This window comes from Somniosus microcephalus, chromosome 23 (genome assembly GCF_052327205.1).
Source record: "Somniosus microcephalus isolate GS21.2 chromosome 23, FLI_Smic_1.0, whole genome shotgun sequence".
NCBI classification, from domain to species: Eukaryota; Metazoa; Chordata; class Chondrichthyes; order Squaliformes; family Somniosidae; genus Somniosus; species Somniosus microcephalus.
In genome coordinates, this window is record NC_141009.1 from 1,873,757 (window position 1) to 1,893,578 (window position 19,822).

Here is a 19,822-nt window from a genome sequence, read left to right on the forward strand (position 1 = left end):
GGGAAAAGTACTTACGTCATATTCATCAAGGTTGGGGTCCTGAGACTGTGGTGAGTCAGGCAGTGGGACGTCACAGTCGGGACTGTAGTGCTCGCAGTAGTCATAAGCTGCTCGGTGATCAGGTACAATCAACAGCTGCTGGATATCACCCTGTAACAAGGAAGCAAATTACATCAGTGACAACAGACCAGGGAACAGGCGGGCCCTCCGGCCAAGGACTCAGCTTCACACGTTAACAATATTCCTTTACAGCGTTCCCATCACTTTCTATATTTTGTCTCAGATTTTAATCACAGAATCTTACAGTACAGAAGGAGGCCATTCGGCCCATCGGGCCTGTGCCAGCTCTTTAAAAGAGCTCTCCAATTAATCCCACTCCCCCTGCTCTTTCCCCACAGACCTGCAAATGTTTTCCCTTGAAGTATTTCTCCAGTTCCCTTTTGAAAGTTACTATTGAATCTGCTTCCACCGCCCTTTCAGGCAGCGCATTCCAGATCACAACAACTCGCTGCGGAAAAACATTCTCCTCATCTCCCCTCTGGTTCTTTTGTCAATCACCTTAAATCTGTGTCCTCTGGTTACCGACCCTCCTGCCACTGGAAACAGTCTCTGCAGTATTCTGGATGTTTTTTCTGGTATTCCTCCAGCACTTTTTCCCTCCCTCAGGAACACCTCAAAGCAGTTCACATCCGACGAGCTTGCAGTGTGCCGGGAAACAGCATCCATTTTGCAGACAGCAAGACCCCACAAACAGCAATAAGATAAATGACCAGTTAATCTGGTTTCGGTGAAGATATTTGAGGTCCCAGATCTCTGCGCTCCTCCAATTCTGGCCTCTTGCGCATCCCCCGATTTCCATCGCTCCACCATTGGCTCTGGAATTCCCTCCCTAAACCTCTCCGCCTCTCTCTCCTCCATTAAGACGCTCCTTAAAACCGACCTCTTTGACCGAGCTTTTGGTCACCTGTCCTAATATCTCCTTATGTGACCCGGTGTCAAATTTTGTTTGATAATCGCTCCTGTGAAGCGCCTTGGGAGGTTTTACTGTGGTAAAGGTGCTGGATAGATGGGAGTTGCTGCTGTTGAATGTGGGCCAGGGCCCCAGGAGAGCTTCAACAGGGAGTTAGATTGGGACAGCTCTTGGCCGCCCACAGCACAGGGCTAATGAAACAAGGCACCAGCATTCCTATCAATATCAGTGACCAATTATAGTTGAAAGCTGCTCCAATCCCAGGATGAATGGAGAGTAAACTAGCTCCTTCCCCCTTTAAAAACCTTCTCAAAACCCATCTCTTCAAACACTCTTTCTCTCCCAGTTCTCCCTCTACCAGCGGCCACTGGCCTGCAGTTGGGTGTCTGCTGTCATTCTGTACCTGCCCACTAGGAGAGGCTGGAGAGCAACCTCTCACATTCCATTTGTTAACTCAGTGGGTCGCACTCTCACCTCTGGGTCAGAAGGTCGTGGGTCGTGGGTTCAAGCCCTACTCCAGAGACTTGAACACAAAATCCAGGCTGACACTCCAGTGCAGTGCTGAGGGAGAGCTGCACTGTCGGAGGGGCAGTACTGAGGGAGCGCTGCACTGTCAGAGGGGCAGTACTGAGGGAGCGACGCACTGTCGGAGGGGCAGTACTGAGGGAGTGCGGCACTGTCGGAGGGGCAGTACTGAGGGAGCGCCGCACTGTCGGAGGGGCAGTACTGAGGGAGCGCCGCACTGTCGGAGGGGCAGTACTGAGGGAGCGCCGCACTGTCGGAGGGGCAGTACTGAGGGAGCGCCGCACTGTCGGAGGGGCAGTACTGAGGGAGCGCCGCACTGTCGGAGGGGCAGTACTGAGGGAGCGATGCACTGTCGGAGGGGCAGTACTGAGGGGGCGCCGCACTGTCGGAGGGGCAGTACTGAGGGAGCGCCGCACTGTCGGAGGGGCAGTACTGAGGGAGCGCCGCACTGTCGGAGAGGCAGTACTGAGGGAGCGCCGCACTGTTGGAGGGGCAGTACTGAGGGAGCGCCGCACTGTCGGAGAGGCAGTACTGAGGGAGCGCCGCACTGTCGGAGAGGCAGTACTGAGGGAGCGCCGCACTGTCGGAGGGACAGTACTGAGGGAGCGCTGCACTGTCGGAGGGGCAGTACTGAGGGAGCGCCGCACTGTCGGAGGGGCAGTACTGAGGGAGCGCCGCACTGTCGGAGGGGCAGTACTGAGGGAGTGCCGCACTGTCGGAGGGGCAGTACTGAGGGAGTGCTGCACTGTCGGAGGGGCAGTACTGAGTGAGCGCTGCACTGTCAGAGGGACAGTACTGAGGGAGCGCCGCACTGTCGGAGGGGCAGTACTTAGGGAGTGCTGCACTGTCGGAGGGGCAGTACTGAGTGAGCGCTGCACTGTCGGAGGGGCAGTACTGAGGGAGCGCCGCACTGTCGGAGGGGCAGTACTGAGTGAGCGCTGCACTGTCAGAGGGACAGTACTGAGGGAGCGCCGCACTGTCGGAGGGGCAGTACTGAGGGAGCGCCGCACTGTCGGAGGGGCAGTACTGAGAGAGCGCCGCACTGTCAGAGGGGCAGTACTGAGGGAGCACCGCACTGTCGGAGGGGCAGTACTGAGGGAGCGCCGCACTGTCGGAGGGGCAGTACTGAGGGAGCGCCGCACTGTCGGAGGGGCAGTACTGAGGGAGCACCGCACTGTCGGAGGGGCAGTACTGAGGGAGCGCCGCACTGTCGGAGGGGCAGTACTGAGAGAGCGCCGCACTGTCAGAGGGGCAGTACTGAGGGAGCACCGCACTGTCGGAGGGGCAGTACTGAGGGAGCGCCGCACTGTCGGAGGGACAGTACTGAGGGAGTGCTGCACTGTCGGAGGGGCAGTACTGAGGGAGCGCCGCACTGAATGTTGATGTCACCAGATGCACCACATTCCCTGTATTGATATTTCCTGCCTAAGGAGGATTCCCGGCTCCATGTTAAATAACCAAAATTCCCACCCCCCTCCCCCACCTCCCTTTGGATGTCAGGGATTCACTTTTACCCAGTCCCTGTAAACGAGACCTCCCAAGCGGAGGCAGACGTGGCCGTGAGCTTCAGACACAGAGAGGTTGTGCAGCTGCCGATAGAAACCTCTCATTTAGGCAACCTGAAAGGGAGCTGGGAACAGAGCAAGCTCAGCTAAGCAAGAACACAGGAACAGCTGCAGCCCGCTGTCAAAACAAAGGGAGAAATCACACCTGTCCCAACATGTGTCCCGTCTCTCTCTGTTTTATCAATACCAGTCCGGTCACTGCAGACTTCAACATCATGCTCCTTCCGAACTCCAAATCCTCCCGACCGACACACTCTCCCTCCCTGAATCCTCACCGCCAATCCTCACCGCCAATCCTCACCGCCAATCCTCACCGCCAATCCTCACCGCCAATCCTCACCGCCAATCCTCACCGCCAATCCTCACCGTCAATCCTCACCGCCAATCCTCACCACCAATCCTCACCGCCAATTCTCACCGCCAATTCTCACCGCCAATCCTCACCACCAATCCTCACCACCAATCCTCACTGTCAATCCTCACCGTCAATCCTCACCACCAATCCTCACCGCCAATTCTCACCACCAATCCTCACCACCAATCCTCACCTCAATCCTCACCGCCAATCCTCACCTCAATCTTCACCACCAATCATCACCGTCAATCCTCACTGTCAATCATCACCTCAATCCTCACCGCCAATCCTCACCTCAATCTTCACCACCAATCCTCACTGTCAATCATCACCACCAATCCTCACTGTCAATCCTCACCGCCAATCCTCACCTCAATCCTCACCGCCAATCCTCACTGTCAATCATCACCGCCAATCCTCACCTCAATCCTCACCGCCAGTCCTCACCGCCAATCCTCACCGCCAATCCTCACCGCCAATCCTCACCTCAATCCTCACCGCCAATCCTCACCTCAATCCTCACCACCAATCCTCACTGTCAATCCTCACCACCAATCCTCACCTCAATCCTCACCACCAATCCTCACCTCAATCCTCACCACCAATCCTCACCGCCAATCCTCACCGCCAATCCTCACCTCAATCCTCACCGTCAATCCTCACCGTCAATCCTCACCACCAATCCTCACCACCAATCCTCACCGCCAATCCTCACCACCAATCCTCACCACCAATCCTCACCACCAATCCTCACTGTCAATCCTCACCGCCAATCCTCACCACCAGTCCTCACCTCAATCTTCACCACCAATCCTCACCGCCAAATCTCACCGCCAGTCCTCACCACCAATCCTCACCGTCAATCTTCACCTCAATCTTCACCACCAATCCTCACTGCCAATCCTGACCGCCAAATCTCACCGCCAATCCTCACTGCCAATCCTCACCGCCAGTCCTCACCGCCAATCCTCACCTCAATCTTCACCGCCAATCCTCACTGTCAATCATCACCACCAATCCTCACTGCCAATCCTCACCGCCAAATCTCACCGCCAGTCCTCACCGCCAATCCTCACCACCAATCCTCACCGCCAAATCTCACCGCCAGTCCTCACCACCAATCCTCACCACCAATCCTCACCGCCAAATCTCACCGCCAGTCCTCACTGCCAATCCTCACCGCCAATCCTCACCGCCAGTCCTCACCGCCAATCCTCACCTCAATCTTCACCGCCAATCCTCACTGTCAATCATCACCACCAATCCTCACTGCCAATCCTGACCGCCAAATCTCACCGCCAGTCCTCACCACCAATCCTCACCACCAATCCTCACCGCCAGTCCTCACCGTCAATCCTCACTGCCAATCCTCACCGCCAGTCCTCACCGCCGATCTACACCACCAATCCTCACCGCCGATCCTCACCGCCAATCCTCACCACCAATCCTCACCGCCGATCCTCACCACCAATCCTCACCACCAATCCTCACCGCCAATCCTCACCACCAATCCTCACCGACAATCCTCACCTCAATCCTCACCGTCAATCCTCACCACCAATCCTCACCATCAATCCTCACCGTCAATCCTCACCGTCACTCCTCAACATCAATCCTCACCATCAATCCTCACTGCCAATCCTCACCGTCAATCCTCACCATCAATCCTCACCGTCACTCCTCAACATCAATCCTCACCATCAATCCTCACCGTCAATCCTCACCGCCAATCCTCACCATCAATCCTCACCATCAATCCTCACTGTCACTCCTCACCACCAATCCTCAGCGTCAATCCTCACCACCAATCCTCACCGTCAATCCTCACCACCAATCCTCACCACCAATCCACACCACCAATCCTCACCACCAATCCTCACCGCCAATCCTCACCGTCAATCCTCACCGCCAATCCTCACCGTCAATCCTCACCGCCAATCCTCACCGACAATCCTCACCTCAATCCTCACCGTCAATCCTCACCACCAATCCTCACCGTCAATCCTCGCCATCAATCCTCACCGTCAATCCTCACCGTCAATCCTCACCACCAATCCTTACCATCAATCCTCACCATCAATCCGCAGCACCAATCCTCACCGTCAATCCTCACTGCCAAACCTCACCGTCACTCCTCAACATCAATCCTCACCACCAATCCTCACCGTCAATCCTCAACATCAATCCTCACCGTCAATCCTCACCGTCAATCCTCACCGCCAATCCTCACCGTCAATCCTCACCATCAATCCTCACCGCCAATCCTCACCACCAATCCTCACCTCAATCTTCACCACCAATCCTCACCGCCAAATCTCACCGCCAGTCCTCACCACCAATCCTCACCGTCAATCTTCACCTCAATCTTCACCACCAATCCTCACTGCCAATCCTGACCGCCAAATCTCACCGCCAATCCTCACTGCCAATCCTCACCGCCAGTCCTCACCGCCAATCCTCACCTCAATCTTCACCGCCAATCCTCACTGTCAATCATCACCACCAATCCTCACTGCCAATCCTGACCGCCAAATCTCACCGCCAGTCCTCACCACCAATCCTCACCACCAATCCTCACCACCAGTCCTCACCGTCAATCCTCACTGCCAATTCTCACCGCCAGTCCTCACCACCGATCTACACCACCAATCCTCACCGCCGATCCTCACCACCAATCCTCACCACCAATCCTCACCGCCAGTCCTCACCGTCAATCCTCACTGCCAATCCTCACCGCCAGTCCTCACCGCCGATCTACACCACCAATCCTCACCGCCGATCCTCACCACCAATCCTCACCACCAATCCTCACCGCCAATCCTCACCACCAATCCTCACCGACAATCCTCACCTCAATCCTCACCGTCAATCCTCACCACCAATCCTCACCGTCAATCCTCACCATCAATCCTCACCGTCAATCCTCACCGTCAATCCTCACCACCAATCCTTACCGTCAATCCTCACCATCAATCCTCACCACCAATCCTCACTGTCAATCCTCACCACCAATCCTCACCGCCAATTCTCACCGCCAATTCTCACCGCCAATCCTCACCACCAATCCTCACCGCCAATCCTCACCTCAATCCTCACCGCCAATCCTCACCTCAATCTTCACCACCAATCATCACCGTCAATCCTCACTGTCAATCATCACCTCAATCCTCACCGCCAATCCTCACCTCAATCTTCACCACCAATCCTCACTGTCAATCATCACCACCAATCCTCACTGTCAATCCTCACCGCCAATCCTCACCTCAATCCTCACCGCCAATCCTCACTGTCAATCATCACCGCCAATCCTCACCTCAATCCTCACCGCCAGTCCTCACCGCCAATCCTCACCGCCAATCCTCACCGCCAATCTTCACCTCAATCCTCACCGCCAATCCTCACCTCAATCCTCACCACCAATCCTCACTGTCAATCCTCACCACCAATCCTCACCTCAATCCTCACCACCAATCCTCACCTCAATCCTCACCACCAATCCTCACCGCCAATCCTCACCGCCAATCCTCACCTCAATCCTCACCACCAATCCTCACCGTCAATCCTCACCACCAATCCTCACCACCAATCCTCACCACCAATCCTCACCACCAATCCTCACCTCAATCCTCACCACCAATCCTCACTGTCAATCCTCACCGCCAATCCTCACCACCAGTCCTCACCTCAATCTTCACCACCAATCCTCACCGCCAAATCTCACCGCCAGTCCTCACCACCAATCCTCACCGTCAATCTTCACCTCAATCTTCACCACCAATCCTCACTGCCAATCCTGACCGCCAAATCTCACCGCCAATCCTCACTGCCAATCCTCACCGCCAGTCCTCACCGCCAATCCTCACCTCAATCTTCACCGCCAATCCTCACTGTCAATCATCACCACCAATCCTCACTGCCAATCCTCACCGCCAAATCTCACCGCCAGTCCTCACCGCCAATCCTCACCACCAATCCTCACCGCCAAATCTCACCGCCAGTCCTCACCGCCAATCCTCACCGCCAATCCTCACCGCCAAATCTCACCGCCAGTCCTCACCACCAATCCTCACCGCCAAATCTCACCGCCAGTCCTCACTGCCAATCCTCACCGCCAATCCTCACCGCCAGTCCTCACCGCCAATCCTCACCTCAATCTTCACCGCCAATCCTCACTGTCAATCATCACCACCAATCCTCACTGCCAATCCTGACCGCCAAATCTCACCGCCAGTCCTCACCACCAATCCTCACCACCAATCCTCACCGCCAGTCCTCACCGTCAATCCTCACTGCCAATCCTCACCGCCAGTCCTCACCGCCGATCTACACCACCAATCCTCACCGCCGATCCTCACCGCCAATCCTCACCACCAATCCTCACCGCCGATCCTCACCACCAATCCTCACCACCAATCCTCACCGCCAATCCTCACCACCAATCCTCACCGACAATCCTCACCTCAATCCTCACCGTCAATCCTCACCACCAATCCTCACCATCAATCCTCACCGTCAATCCTCACCGTCACTCCTCAACATCAATCCTCACCATCAATCCTCACTGCCAATCCTCACTGCCAATCCTCACCGTCAATCCTCACCATCAATCCTCACCGTCACTCCTCAACATCAATCCTCACCATCAATCCTCACCGTCAATCCTCACCGCCAATCCTCACCATCAATCCTCACCATCAATCCTCACTGTCACTCCTCACCACCAATCCTCAGCGTCAATCCTCACCACCAATCCTCACCGTCAATCCTCACCACCAATCCTCACCACCAATCCACACCACCAATCCTCACCACCAATCCTCACCGCCAATCCTCACCGTCAATCCTCACCGCCAATCCTCACCGTCAATCCTCACCGCCAATCCTCACCGACAATCCTCACCTCAATCCTCACCGTCAATCCTCACCACCAATCCTCACCGTCAATCCTCGCCATCAATCCTCACCGTCAATCCTCACCGTCAATCCTCACCACCAATCCTTACCATCAATCCTCACCATCAATCCGCAGCACCAATCCTCACCGCCAATCCTCACCTCAATCTTCACCGCCAATCCTCACTGTCAATCATCACCACCAATCCTCACTGCCAATCCTCACCGCCAAATCTCACCGCCAGTCCTCACCGCCAATCCTCACCACCAATCCTCACCACCAATCCTCACCGCCAAATCTCACCGCCAGTCCTCACCGCCAATCCTCACCGCCAATCCTCACCGCCAAATCTCACCGCCAGTCCTCACCACCAATCCTCACCGCCAAATCTCACCGCCAGTCCTCACTGCCAATCCTCACCGCCAATCCTCACCGCCAGTCCTCACCGCCAATCCTCACCTCAATCTTCACCGCCAATCCTCACTGTCAATCATCACCACCAATACTCACTGCCAATCCTGACCGCCAAATCTCACCGCCAGTCCTCACCACCAATCCTCACCACCAATCCTCACCGCCAGTCCTCACTGTCAATCCTCACTGCCAATCCTCACCGCCAGTCCTCACCGCCGATCTACACCACCAATCCTCACCGCCGATCCTCACCGCCAATCCTCACCACCAATCCTCACCGCCGATCCTCACCACCAATCCTCACCACCAATCCTCACCGCCAATCCTCACCACCAATCCTCACCGACAATCCTCACCTCAATCCTCACCGTCAATCCTCACCACCAATCCTCACCATCAATCCTCACCGTCAATCCTCACCATCACTCCTCAACATCAATCCTCACCATCAATCCTCACTGCTAATCCTCACCGTCAATCCTCACCATCAATCCTCACCGTCACTCCTCAACATCAATCCTCACCATCAATCCTCACCGTCAATCCTCACCGCCAATCCTCACCATCAATCCTCACCATCAATCCTCACTGTCACTCCTCACCACCAATCCTCAGCGTCAATCCTCACCACCAATCCTCACCGTCAATCCTCACCACCAATCCTCACCACCAATCCACACCACCAATCCTCACCACCAATCCTCACCGCCAATCCTCACCGTCAATCCTCACCGCCAATCCTCACCGTCAATCCTCACCGCCAATCCTCACCGACAATCCTCACCTCAATCCTCACCGTCAATCCTCACCACCAATCCTCACCGTCAATCCTCGCCATCAATCCTCACCGTCAATCCTCACCGTCAATCCTCACCACCAATCCTTACCATCAATCCTCACCATCAATCCGCAGCACCAATCCTCACCGTCAATCCTCACTGCCAAACCTCACCGTCACTCCTCAACATCAATCCTCACCACCAATCCTCACCGTCAATCCTCAACATCAATCCTCACCGTCAATCCTCACTGTCAATCCTCACCGCCAATCCTCACCGTCAATCCTCACCATCAATCCTCACCGCCAATCCTCACCACCAATCCTCACCTCAATCTTCACCACCAATCCTCACCGCCAAATCTCACCGCCAGTCCTCACCACCAATCCTCACCGTCAATCTTCACCTCAATCTTCACCACCAATCCTCACTGCCAATCCTGACCGCCAAATCTCACCGCCAATCCTCACTGCCAATCCTCACCGCCAGTCCTCACCGCCAATCCTCACCTCAATCTTCACCGCCAATCCTCACTGTCAATCATCACCACCAATCCTCACTGCCAATCCTGACCGCCAAATCTCACCGCCAGTCCTCACCACCAATCCTCACCACCAATCCTCACCACCAGTCCTCACCGTCAATCCTCACTGCCAATTCTCACCGCCAGTCCTCACCACCGATCTACACCACCAATCCTCACCGCCGATCCTCACCACCAATCCTCACCACCAATCCTCACCGCCAATCCTCACCACCAGTCCTCACCGTCAATCCTCACTGCCAATCCTCACCGCCAGTCCTCACCGCCGATCTACACCACCAATCCTCACCGCCGATCCTCACCACCAATCCTCACCACCAATCCTCACCGCCAATCCTCACCACCAATCCTCACCGACAATCCTCACCTCAATCCTCACCGTCAATCCTCACCACCAATCCTCACCGTCAATCCTCACCATCAATCCTCACCGTCAATCCTCACCGTCAATCCTCACCACCAATCCTTACCGTCAATCCTCACCATCAATCCTCACCACCAATCCTCACCGTCAATCCTCACTGCCAATCCTCACCGTCAATCCTCACCATCAATCCTCACCACCACTCCTCAGCATCAATCCTCACCATCAATCCTCACCGTCACTCCTCAACATCAATCCTCACCATCAATCCTCACCGTCAATCCTCACCGTCAATCCTCACCGCCAATCCTCACCATCAATCCTCACCACCAATCCTCAGCGTCAATCCTCACCACCAATCCTCACCGTCAATCCTCACCACCAACCCTCACCACCAATCCACACCACCAATCCTCACCACCAATCCTCACCGCCAATCCTCACCGTCAATCCTCACCGCCAAATCTCACCGCCAATCCTCACCACCAATCCTCACCGCCAATCCTCACCGTTAATCCTCACCGCCAATCCTCACCGACAATCCTCACCTCAATCCTCACCGTCAATCCTCACCACCAATCCTCACCGTCAATCCTCACCATCAATCCTCACCATCAATCCTCACCGTCAATCCTCACCGTCAATCCTCACCACCAATCCTTACCATCAATCCTCACCATCAATCCTCAGCACCAATCCTCACCGTCAATCCTCACTGCCAATCCTCACCGTCACTCCTCAACATCAATCCTCATCACCAATCCTCACCGTCAATCCTCAACATCAATCCTCACCGTCAATCCTCACCATCAAACCTCACCGCCAATCCTCACCATCAATCCTCACCATCAATCCTCACTGTCACTCCTCACCACCAATCCTCACCGTCAATCCTCACCGCCAATCCTCACCGTCAATCCTCACCACCAATCCTCACCGCCAATCCTCACCACCAATCCTCACTGTCAATCCTCACCGTCAATCCTCACCACCAATCCTCACCGCCAATCCTCACCACCAATCCTCACCGTCAATCCTCACCGTCAATCCTCACCGCCAATCCTCACCGCCAATTCTCACCGCCAATCCTCACCGCCAATCCTCACCGCCAATCTTCACCGCCAATCCTCACCGCCAATCCTCACCGTCAATCCTCACCGCCAATCCTCACCGCCAATTCTCACCGCCAATCCTCACCACCAATCCTCACTGTCAATCTTCACCGTCAATCCTCACCGCCAATCCTCACCTCAATCCTCACCGTCAATCCTCACCACCAATCCTCACCACCAATCCTCACCGCCAATTCTCACCGCCAATCCTCACCACCAATCCTCACCACCAATCTTCACCACCAATCCTCACTGTCAATCCTCACCGTCAATCCTCACCGCCAATCCTCACCTCAATCTTCACCACCAATCATCACCGTCAATCCTCACCGCCAATCCTCACCTCAATCCTCACCGCCAATCCTCACCTCAATCTTCACCACCAATCATCACCGTCAATCCTCAGTCAATCATCACCTCAATCCTCACCGCCAATCCTCACCTCAATTCTCACCGCCAATCCTCACCTCAATCTTCACCACCAATCCTCACCACCAATCCTCACTGTCAATCATCACCACCAATCCTCACTGTCAATCCTCACCGCCAATCCTCACCTCAATCCTCACCGCCAATCCTCACCTCAATCCTCACCACCAATCCTCACCGCCAATCCTCACCGCCAATCCTCACCTCAATCTACACCACCAATCCTCACTGTCAATCATCACCGCCAATCCTCAGCAACAATCCTCACCTCAATCTTCACCACCAATCCTCACCGCCAAATCTCACCGCCAGTCCTCACCACCAATTCTCACCGTCAATCTTCACCTCAATCTTCACCACCAATCCTCACTGCCAATCCTGACCGCCAAATCTCACCGCCAATCCTCACTGCCAATCCTCACCGCCAGTCCTCACCGCCAATCCTCACCTCAATCTTCACCGCCAATCCTCACTGTCAATCATCACCACCAATCCTCACTGCCAATCCTCACCGCCAAATCTCACCGCCAGTCCTCACCGCCAATCCTCACCACCAATCCTCACCACCAATCCTCACCGCCAAATCTCACCGCCAGTCCTCACCGCCAATCCTCACCGCCAGTCCTCACCGCCAGTCCTCACCGCCAATCCTCACCTCAATCTTCACCGCCAATCCTCACTGTCAATCATCACCACCAATCCTCACTGCCAATCCTGACCACCAAATCTCACCGCCAGTCCTCACCACCAATCCTCACCACCAATCCTCACCGCCAGTCCTCACCGTCAATCCTCACTGCCAATCCTCACCGCCAGTCCTCACCGCCGATCTACACCACCAATCCTCACCGCCGATCCTCACCACCAATCCTCACCACCAATCCTCACCGCCAATCCTCACCACCAGTCCTCACCGTCAATCCTCACTGCCAATCCTCACCGCCAGTCCACACCGCCGATCTACACCACCAATCCTCACCGCTGATCCTCACCACCAATCCTCACCGCCAATTCTCACCACCAATCCTCACCTCAATCCTCACCGTCAATCCTCACCACCAATCCTCACCGTCAATCCTCACCGTCAATCCTCACCGTCAATCCTCACCACCAATCCTCACCACCAATCCTCACCGCCAATCCTCACCTCAATCCTCACCGTCAATCCTCACCACCAATCCTCACCGTCTATCCTCGCCGTCAATCCTCACCGTCAATCCTCACCGTCAATCCTCACCACCAATCCTTACCATCAATCCTCACAATCAATCCTCAGCACCAATCCTCACCGTCAATCCTCACTGCCAATCCTCACCGTCACTCCTCAACATCAATCCTCACCACCAATCCTCACCGTCAATCCTCAACGTCAATCCTCACCGTCAATCCTCACCGTCAATCCTCACCGCCAATCCTCACCGTCAATCCTCACCATCAATCCTCACCGCCAATCCTCACCACCAATCCTCACCTCAATCTTCGCCACCAATCCTCACCGCCAAATCTCACCGCCAGTCCTCACCACCAATCCTCACCGTCAATCTTCACCTCAATCTTCACCACCAATCCTCACTGCCAATCCTGACCGCCAAATCTCACCGCCAAATCTCACCGCCAATCCTCACTGCCAATCCTCACCGCCAGTCCTCACCGCCAATCCTCACCTCAATCTTCACCGCCAATCCTCACTGTCAATCATCACCACCAATCCTCACTGCCAATCCTCACCGCCAAATCTCACCGCCAGTCCTCACCGCCAATCACCACCAATCCTCACCACCAATCCTCACCGCCAAATCTCACCGCCAGTCCTCACCGCCAATCCTCACCGCCAATCCTCACCGCCAGTCCTCACCGCCAATCCTCACCTCAATCTTCACCGCCAATCCTCACTGTCAATCATCACCACCAATCCTTACTGCCAATCCTGACCGCCAAATCTCACCGCCAGTCCTCACCACCAATCCTCACCACCAATCCTCACCGCCAGTCCTCACCATCAATCCTCACTGCCAATTCTCACCGCCAGTCCTCACCGCCGATCTACACCACCAATCCTCACCGCCGATCCTCACCACCAATCCTCACCACCAATCCTCACCGCCAATCCTCACCACCAGTCCTCACCGTCAATCCTCACTGCCAATCCTCACCGCCAGTCCTCACCGCCGATCTACACCACCAATCCTCACCGCCGATCCTCACCACCAATCCTCACCACCAATCCGCACCGCCAATCCTCACCACCAATCCTCACCGTCAATCCTCACCGTCAATCCTCACCACCAATCCTTACCATCAATCCTCACCATCAATCCTCAGCACCAATCCTCACCGTCAATCCTCACTGCCAATCCTCACCGTGACTCCTCAACATCAATCCTCACCACCAATCCTCACCGTCAATCCTCAACATCAATCCTCACTGTCAATCCTCACCGTCAATCCTCACCGCCAATCCTCACCGTCAATCCTCACCATCAATCCTCACCGTCACTCCTCACCACCAATCCTCACCGTCAATCCTCACCGCCAATCCTCACCGTCAATCCTCACCACCAATCCTCACCACCAATCCGCACCACCAGTCCTCACCACCAATCCTCACCACCAATCCTCACTGCCAATCCTCACCGTCAATCCTCACCGCCAAATCTCACTGCCAATCTTCACCGCCAATCCTCACCGTCAATCCTCACTGCCAATCCTCACCACCAATCCTCATTGCCATTCCTCATCGCCAATCCTCACCATGAAATCTCACCGTCAATCCTCACCACCAAATCTCACCATCAATCCTCACTGCCAATCCTCACCACCAAATCTCCCTGTCAATCCTCACCACCACGACCAATCCTCACCATCACCACCAATCCTCATTGCCGATCCTCACCGCCAATCCTCACCGCCACGACCAATCCTCACCATCACCACCAATCCTCATTGCCGGTCCTCACCGCCAATCTACACCACCAATCCTCACCGCCGATCCTCACCACCAATCCTCACCACCAATCCTCACCGCCAATCCTCACCACCAGTCCTCACCACCAATCCTCACCGCCAGTCCTCACCATCAATCCTCACTGCCAATTCTCACCGCCAGTCCTCACCGCCGATCTACACCACCAATCCTCACCGCCGATCCTCACCACCAATCCTCACCACCAATCCTCACCGCCAATCCTCACCACCAGTCCTCACCGTCAATCCTCACTGCCAATCCTCACCGCCAGTCCTCACCGCCGATCTACACCACCAATCCTCACCGCCGATCCTCACCACCAATCCTCACCACCAATCCGCACCGCCAATCCTCACCACCAATCCTCACCGTCAATCCTCACCGTCAATCCTCACCACCAATCCTTACCATCAATCCTCACCATCAATCCTCAGCACCAATCCTCACCGTCAATCCTCACTGCCAATCCTCACCGTGACTCCTCAACATCAATCCTCACCACCAATCCTCACCGTCAATCCTCAACATCAATCCTCACTGTCAATCCTCACCGTCAATCCTCACCGCCAATCCTCACCGTCAATCCTCACCATCAATCCTCACCGTCACTCCTCACCACCAATCCTCACCGTCAATCCTCACCGCCAATCCTCACCGTCAATCCTCACCACCAATCCTCACCACCAATCCGCACCACCAGTCCTCACCACCAATCCTCACCACCAATCCTCACTGCCAATCCTCACCGTCAATCCTCACCGCCAAATCTCACTGCCAATCTTCACCGCCAATCCTCACCGTCAATCCTCACTGCCAATCCTCACCACCAATCCTCATTGCCATTCCTCATCGCCAATCCTCACCATGAAATCTCACCGTCAATCCTCACCACCAAATCTCACCATCAATCCTCACTGCCAATCCTCACCACCAAATCTCCCTGTCAATCCTCACCACCACGACCAATCCTCACCATCACCACCAATCCTCATTGCCGATCCTCACCGCCAATCCTCACCGCCACGACCAATCCTCACCATCACCACCAATCCTCATTGCCGGTCCTCACCGCCAATCTACACCACCAATCCTCACCGCCAATCCTCACCACCAATCCTCACCGCCAATCCTCACCACCAGTCCTCACCGTCAATCCTCACTGCCAATCCTCACCGCCAGTCCTCACCGCCGATCTACACCACCAATCCTCACCGCCGATCCTCACCACCAATCCTCACCACCAATCCGCACCGCCAATCCTCACCACCAATCCTCACCGTCAATCCTCACCGTCAATCCTCACCACCAATCCTTACCATCAATCCTCACCATCAATCCTCAGCACCAATCCTCACCGTCAATCCTCACTGCCAATCCTCACCGTGACTCCTCAACATCAATCCTCACCACCAATCCTCACCGTCAATCCTCAACATCAATCCTCACTGTCAATCCTCACCGTCAATCCTCACCGCCAATCCTCACCGTCAATCCTCACCATCAATCCTCACCGTCAATCCTCACCGCCAATCCTCACCGTCAATCCTCACCACCAATCCTCACCACCAATCCGCACCACCAGTCCTCACCACCAATCCTCACCACCAATCCTCACTGCCAATCTTCACCGCCAATCCTCACCGTCAATCCTCACTGCCAATCCTCACCACCAATCCTCATTGCCATTCCTCATCGCCAATCCTCACCATGAAATCTCACCGTCAATCCTCACCACCAAATCTCACCATCAATCCTCACTGCCAATCCTCACCACCAAATCTCCCTGTCAATCCTCACCACCACGACCAATCCTCACCATCACCACCAATCCTCATTGCCGATCCTCACCGCCAATCCTCACCGCCACGACCAATCCTCACCATCACCACCAATCCTCATTGCCGGTCCTCACCGCCGATCTACACCACCAATCCTCACCGCCGATCCTCACCACCAATCTTCACCACCAATCCTCACCGCCAATCCTCACCACCAGTCCTCACCGTCAATCCTCACTGCCAATCCTCACCGCCAGTCCTCACCGCCGATCTACACCACCAATCCTCACCGCCGATCCTCACCACCAATCCTCACCACCAATCCGCACCGCCAATCCTCACCACCAATCCTCACCGTCAATCCTCACCGTCAATCCTCACCACCAATCCTTACCATCAATCCTCACCATCAATCCTCAGCACCAATCCTCACCGTCAATCCTCACTGCCAATCCTCACCGTGACTCCTCAACATCAATCCTCACCACCAATCCTCACCGTCAATCCTCAACATCAATCCTCACTGTCAATCCTCACCGTCAATCCTCACCGCCAATCCTCACCGTCAATCCTCACCATCAATCCTCACCGTCACTCCTCACCACCAATCCTCACCGTCAATCCTCACCGCCAATCCTCACCGTCAATCCTCACCACCAATCCTCACCACCAATCCGCACCACCAGTCCTCACCACCAATCCTCACCACCAATCCTCACTGCCAATCCTCACCGTCAATCCTCACCGCCAAATCTCACTGCCAATCTTCACCGCCAATCCTCACCGTCAATCCTCACTGCCAATCCTCACCACCAATCCTCATTGCCATTCCTCATCGCCAATCCTCACCATGAAATCTCACCGTCAATCCTCACCACCAAATCTCACCATCAATCCTCACTGCCAATCCTCACCACCAAATCTCCCTGTCAATCCTCACCACCACGACCAATCCTCACCATCACCACCAATCCTCATTGCCGATCCTCACCGCCAATCCTCACCGCCACGACCAATCCTCACCATCACCACCAATCCTCATTGCCGGTCCTCACCGCCAATCCTCACCATCACCGCCTATCCTCACCGCCAATCCACACCGTCACCGCCTATCCTCACCGCCAATCCTCACTGTCACCGCCTATCCTCACTGCCAATCCTCACCGTCAACGCCAATCCTCATTGCTGATCCTCACCACCAATCCTCACCGTCACCGCCTATCCTCACCGCCAATCCTCACCATCACCGCCTATCCTCACCGCCAATCCTCACTGTCACCGCCAATCTACACCGCCAATCCTCACCGTCACCGCCAATCCTCACATGTCACCGCTAATCCTCACTGCCAATTCTCATTGTGAAATCCCCCTACCCTTCACCTGGTGCCCTGCACTGTGGGGTGTTGAGTGGTGGGGCGCTGGGTTTTGGGGGCATTGAGGTAGGTGGGGGTAACTGGCAGGGTGGGTAACATTGATGCAGGCTGGCATTATGTTGATCTGGCTCGGTAGTGAAATGGGAGTTGAATCGTCAAATGTTGGTCCTTTTCCAGAATTCATTTCAAAGGGCTGAGTATTTAATAATTTAACTTCGTTTTATTTATAGAGTAAAGATACGTCAGAACAAGCTGCACAACAAAACAATCAGCTCCACGTGTGAACAGAGACAGGACAAGGAGAGGAAGACAGAGGGGGAGATGGGGGGAGAGAGACAGGCAGAGAGAGGGAGGAGAGTGCGAGAGAGAAAGAGAGAGGGGAGAGGAAGGTGAGAGAGAGAGAGAAAGAGAGAAGGCGAGAGAGGGAGAAACTTGGAGAGGAGTGCGACAGAACATGGACAGTGCAGAGATGGAGACAGAGAAAGAGAGGAAGAGATTGGGTAGATCAGAAAAAAGTCATAGAGGAGAGGGAGGGTGAATGGAGAGCATGAGGATTGAGCAAGAGAAGGAGAGTAGGGCAGAGAGAGACAGAAAGATAAAGAGGGGAAGTGGAGAGAGGGGCAGAAAGAGGGAGAGAAGGGTAGATTGGGCTGATAAATATCTCAATAACTCACAATAAACTATGGCATTCACAAATGCATTTCCATGGTGTGGGAACAGATGGAGTGGAGTATTGTACAAGAACCACATGGAGACAGATTCAATTAAAACCATACACCATGTAAAATGGACATGCATCCAAACCCAGTCAGGGCCCCCTCCCCCTGGAACTGGGTGGAGCAGGTTCCGAGTCTGTGCTCAGGGACCAGGCACTTTCTCTAGCACACACGCCTGACATGTTAGTCAAAGAACCGCAGAATTTCTTGCTTCCAAACCTTTATAAAAAAGTGCTTTCTTCAAAAACCATTATTGTTAGTAAATGGCCCGTGGCACTGCTCCCTGTGGGCTGGAGGGTGCACAGTGTCATCCATACCATGTATCAGTCTGCTGCTAAGGTGGAGCTATATCCCTTCAGGCCAAAAATTCTTACTGCGGTCAGTCAGAGTTGAATTATTTTGGTAAGGGGACTGGAACATTCAAAGGTACTTGTAGATTTCAGGATTTAGCTCGGAAGCATTCAGCAAGATGTCTGTTCCCACTCCAATTGAAAAATGTCTGCCTTTCTTTCTTTTTTTGAAATCTGCTACAAAATCTCAGTATAGAAAAGTGAGACAGCCCACGTGTGCTGCGCACTCGACGTGCTATTTTTATACAAATAGTAGCGGGTCCTCATGTGGTGATGTGCACAGTAATGGGAGGTGTGCGCATCACGAGGACAGTTCTCCCAAAGGCAGCCAGCATTTCCAGATTGGTGCACAGCGGCAGGGAGGAGGAGGGGGGAGGGGGGGGGAGGAGGAGGGGGAGGGGGAGGAGGGGGGGAGGGAGGAGGGGGAGGAGGAGGAGGGGGGAGGGGAGGAGGAGGAGGGGGAGGGGAGGAGGAGGAGGGGGAGGGGGAGGAGGGGGGAGGAGGAGGAGGGGGAGGAGGGGGAGAGGGAGGAGGAGGGGGAGGGGGGAGGGGAGGAGGAGGGGGAGGGAGAGGGGGAGGAGGAGGAGGGGGAGGAGGGGGGAGGAGGGGGAGGGGGAGGAGGGGGGGAGGAGGAGGAGGGGGAGGGGGAGGAGGGGAGGAGGAGGGGGAGGGGGGAGGGGAGGAGGAGG

The 19,822-nt window shown here is 54.9% G+C and overlaps 1 protein-coding gene across 1 annotated transcript in view; it reads right to left on the reverse strand.

Annotated features, from left to right (window-relative positions):
* Nucleotides 1-19,822, reverse strand: part of LOC147101530 (collagen alpha-1(V) chain-like) — a 484,676-nt gene that overhangs the window by 229,579 nt on the left and 235,275 nt on the right. The window contains exon 5 of the mRNA XM_085965124.1: nt 16-150. Within this exon, the coding sequence (XP_085821250.1) occupies nt 16-150 (135 nt within the window). The remainder of the gene's footprint in view (nt 1-15; nt 151-19,822) is intronic.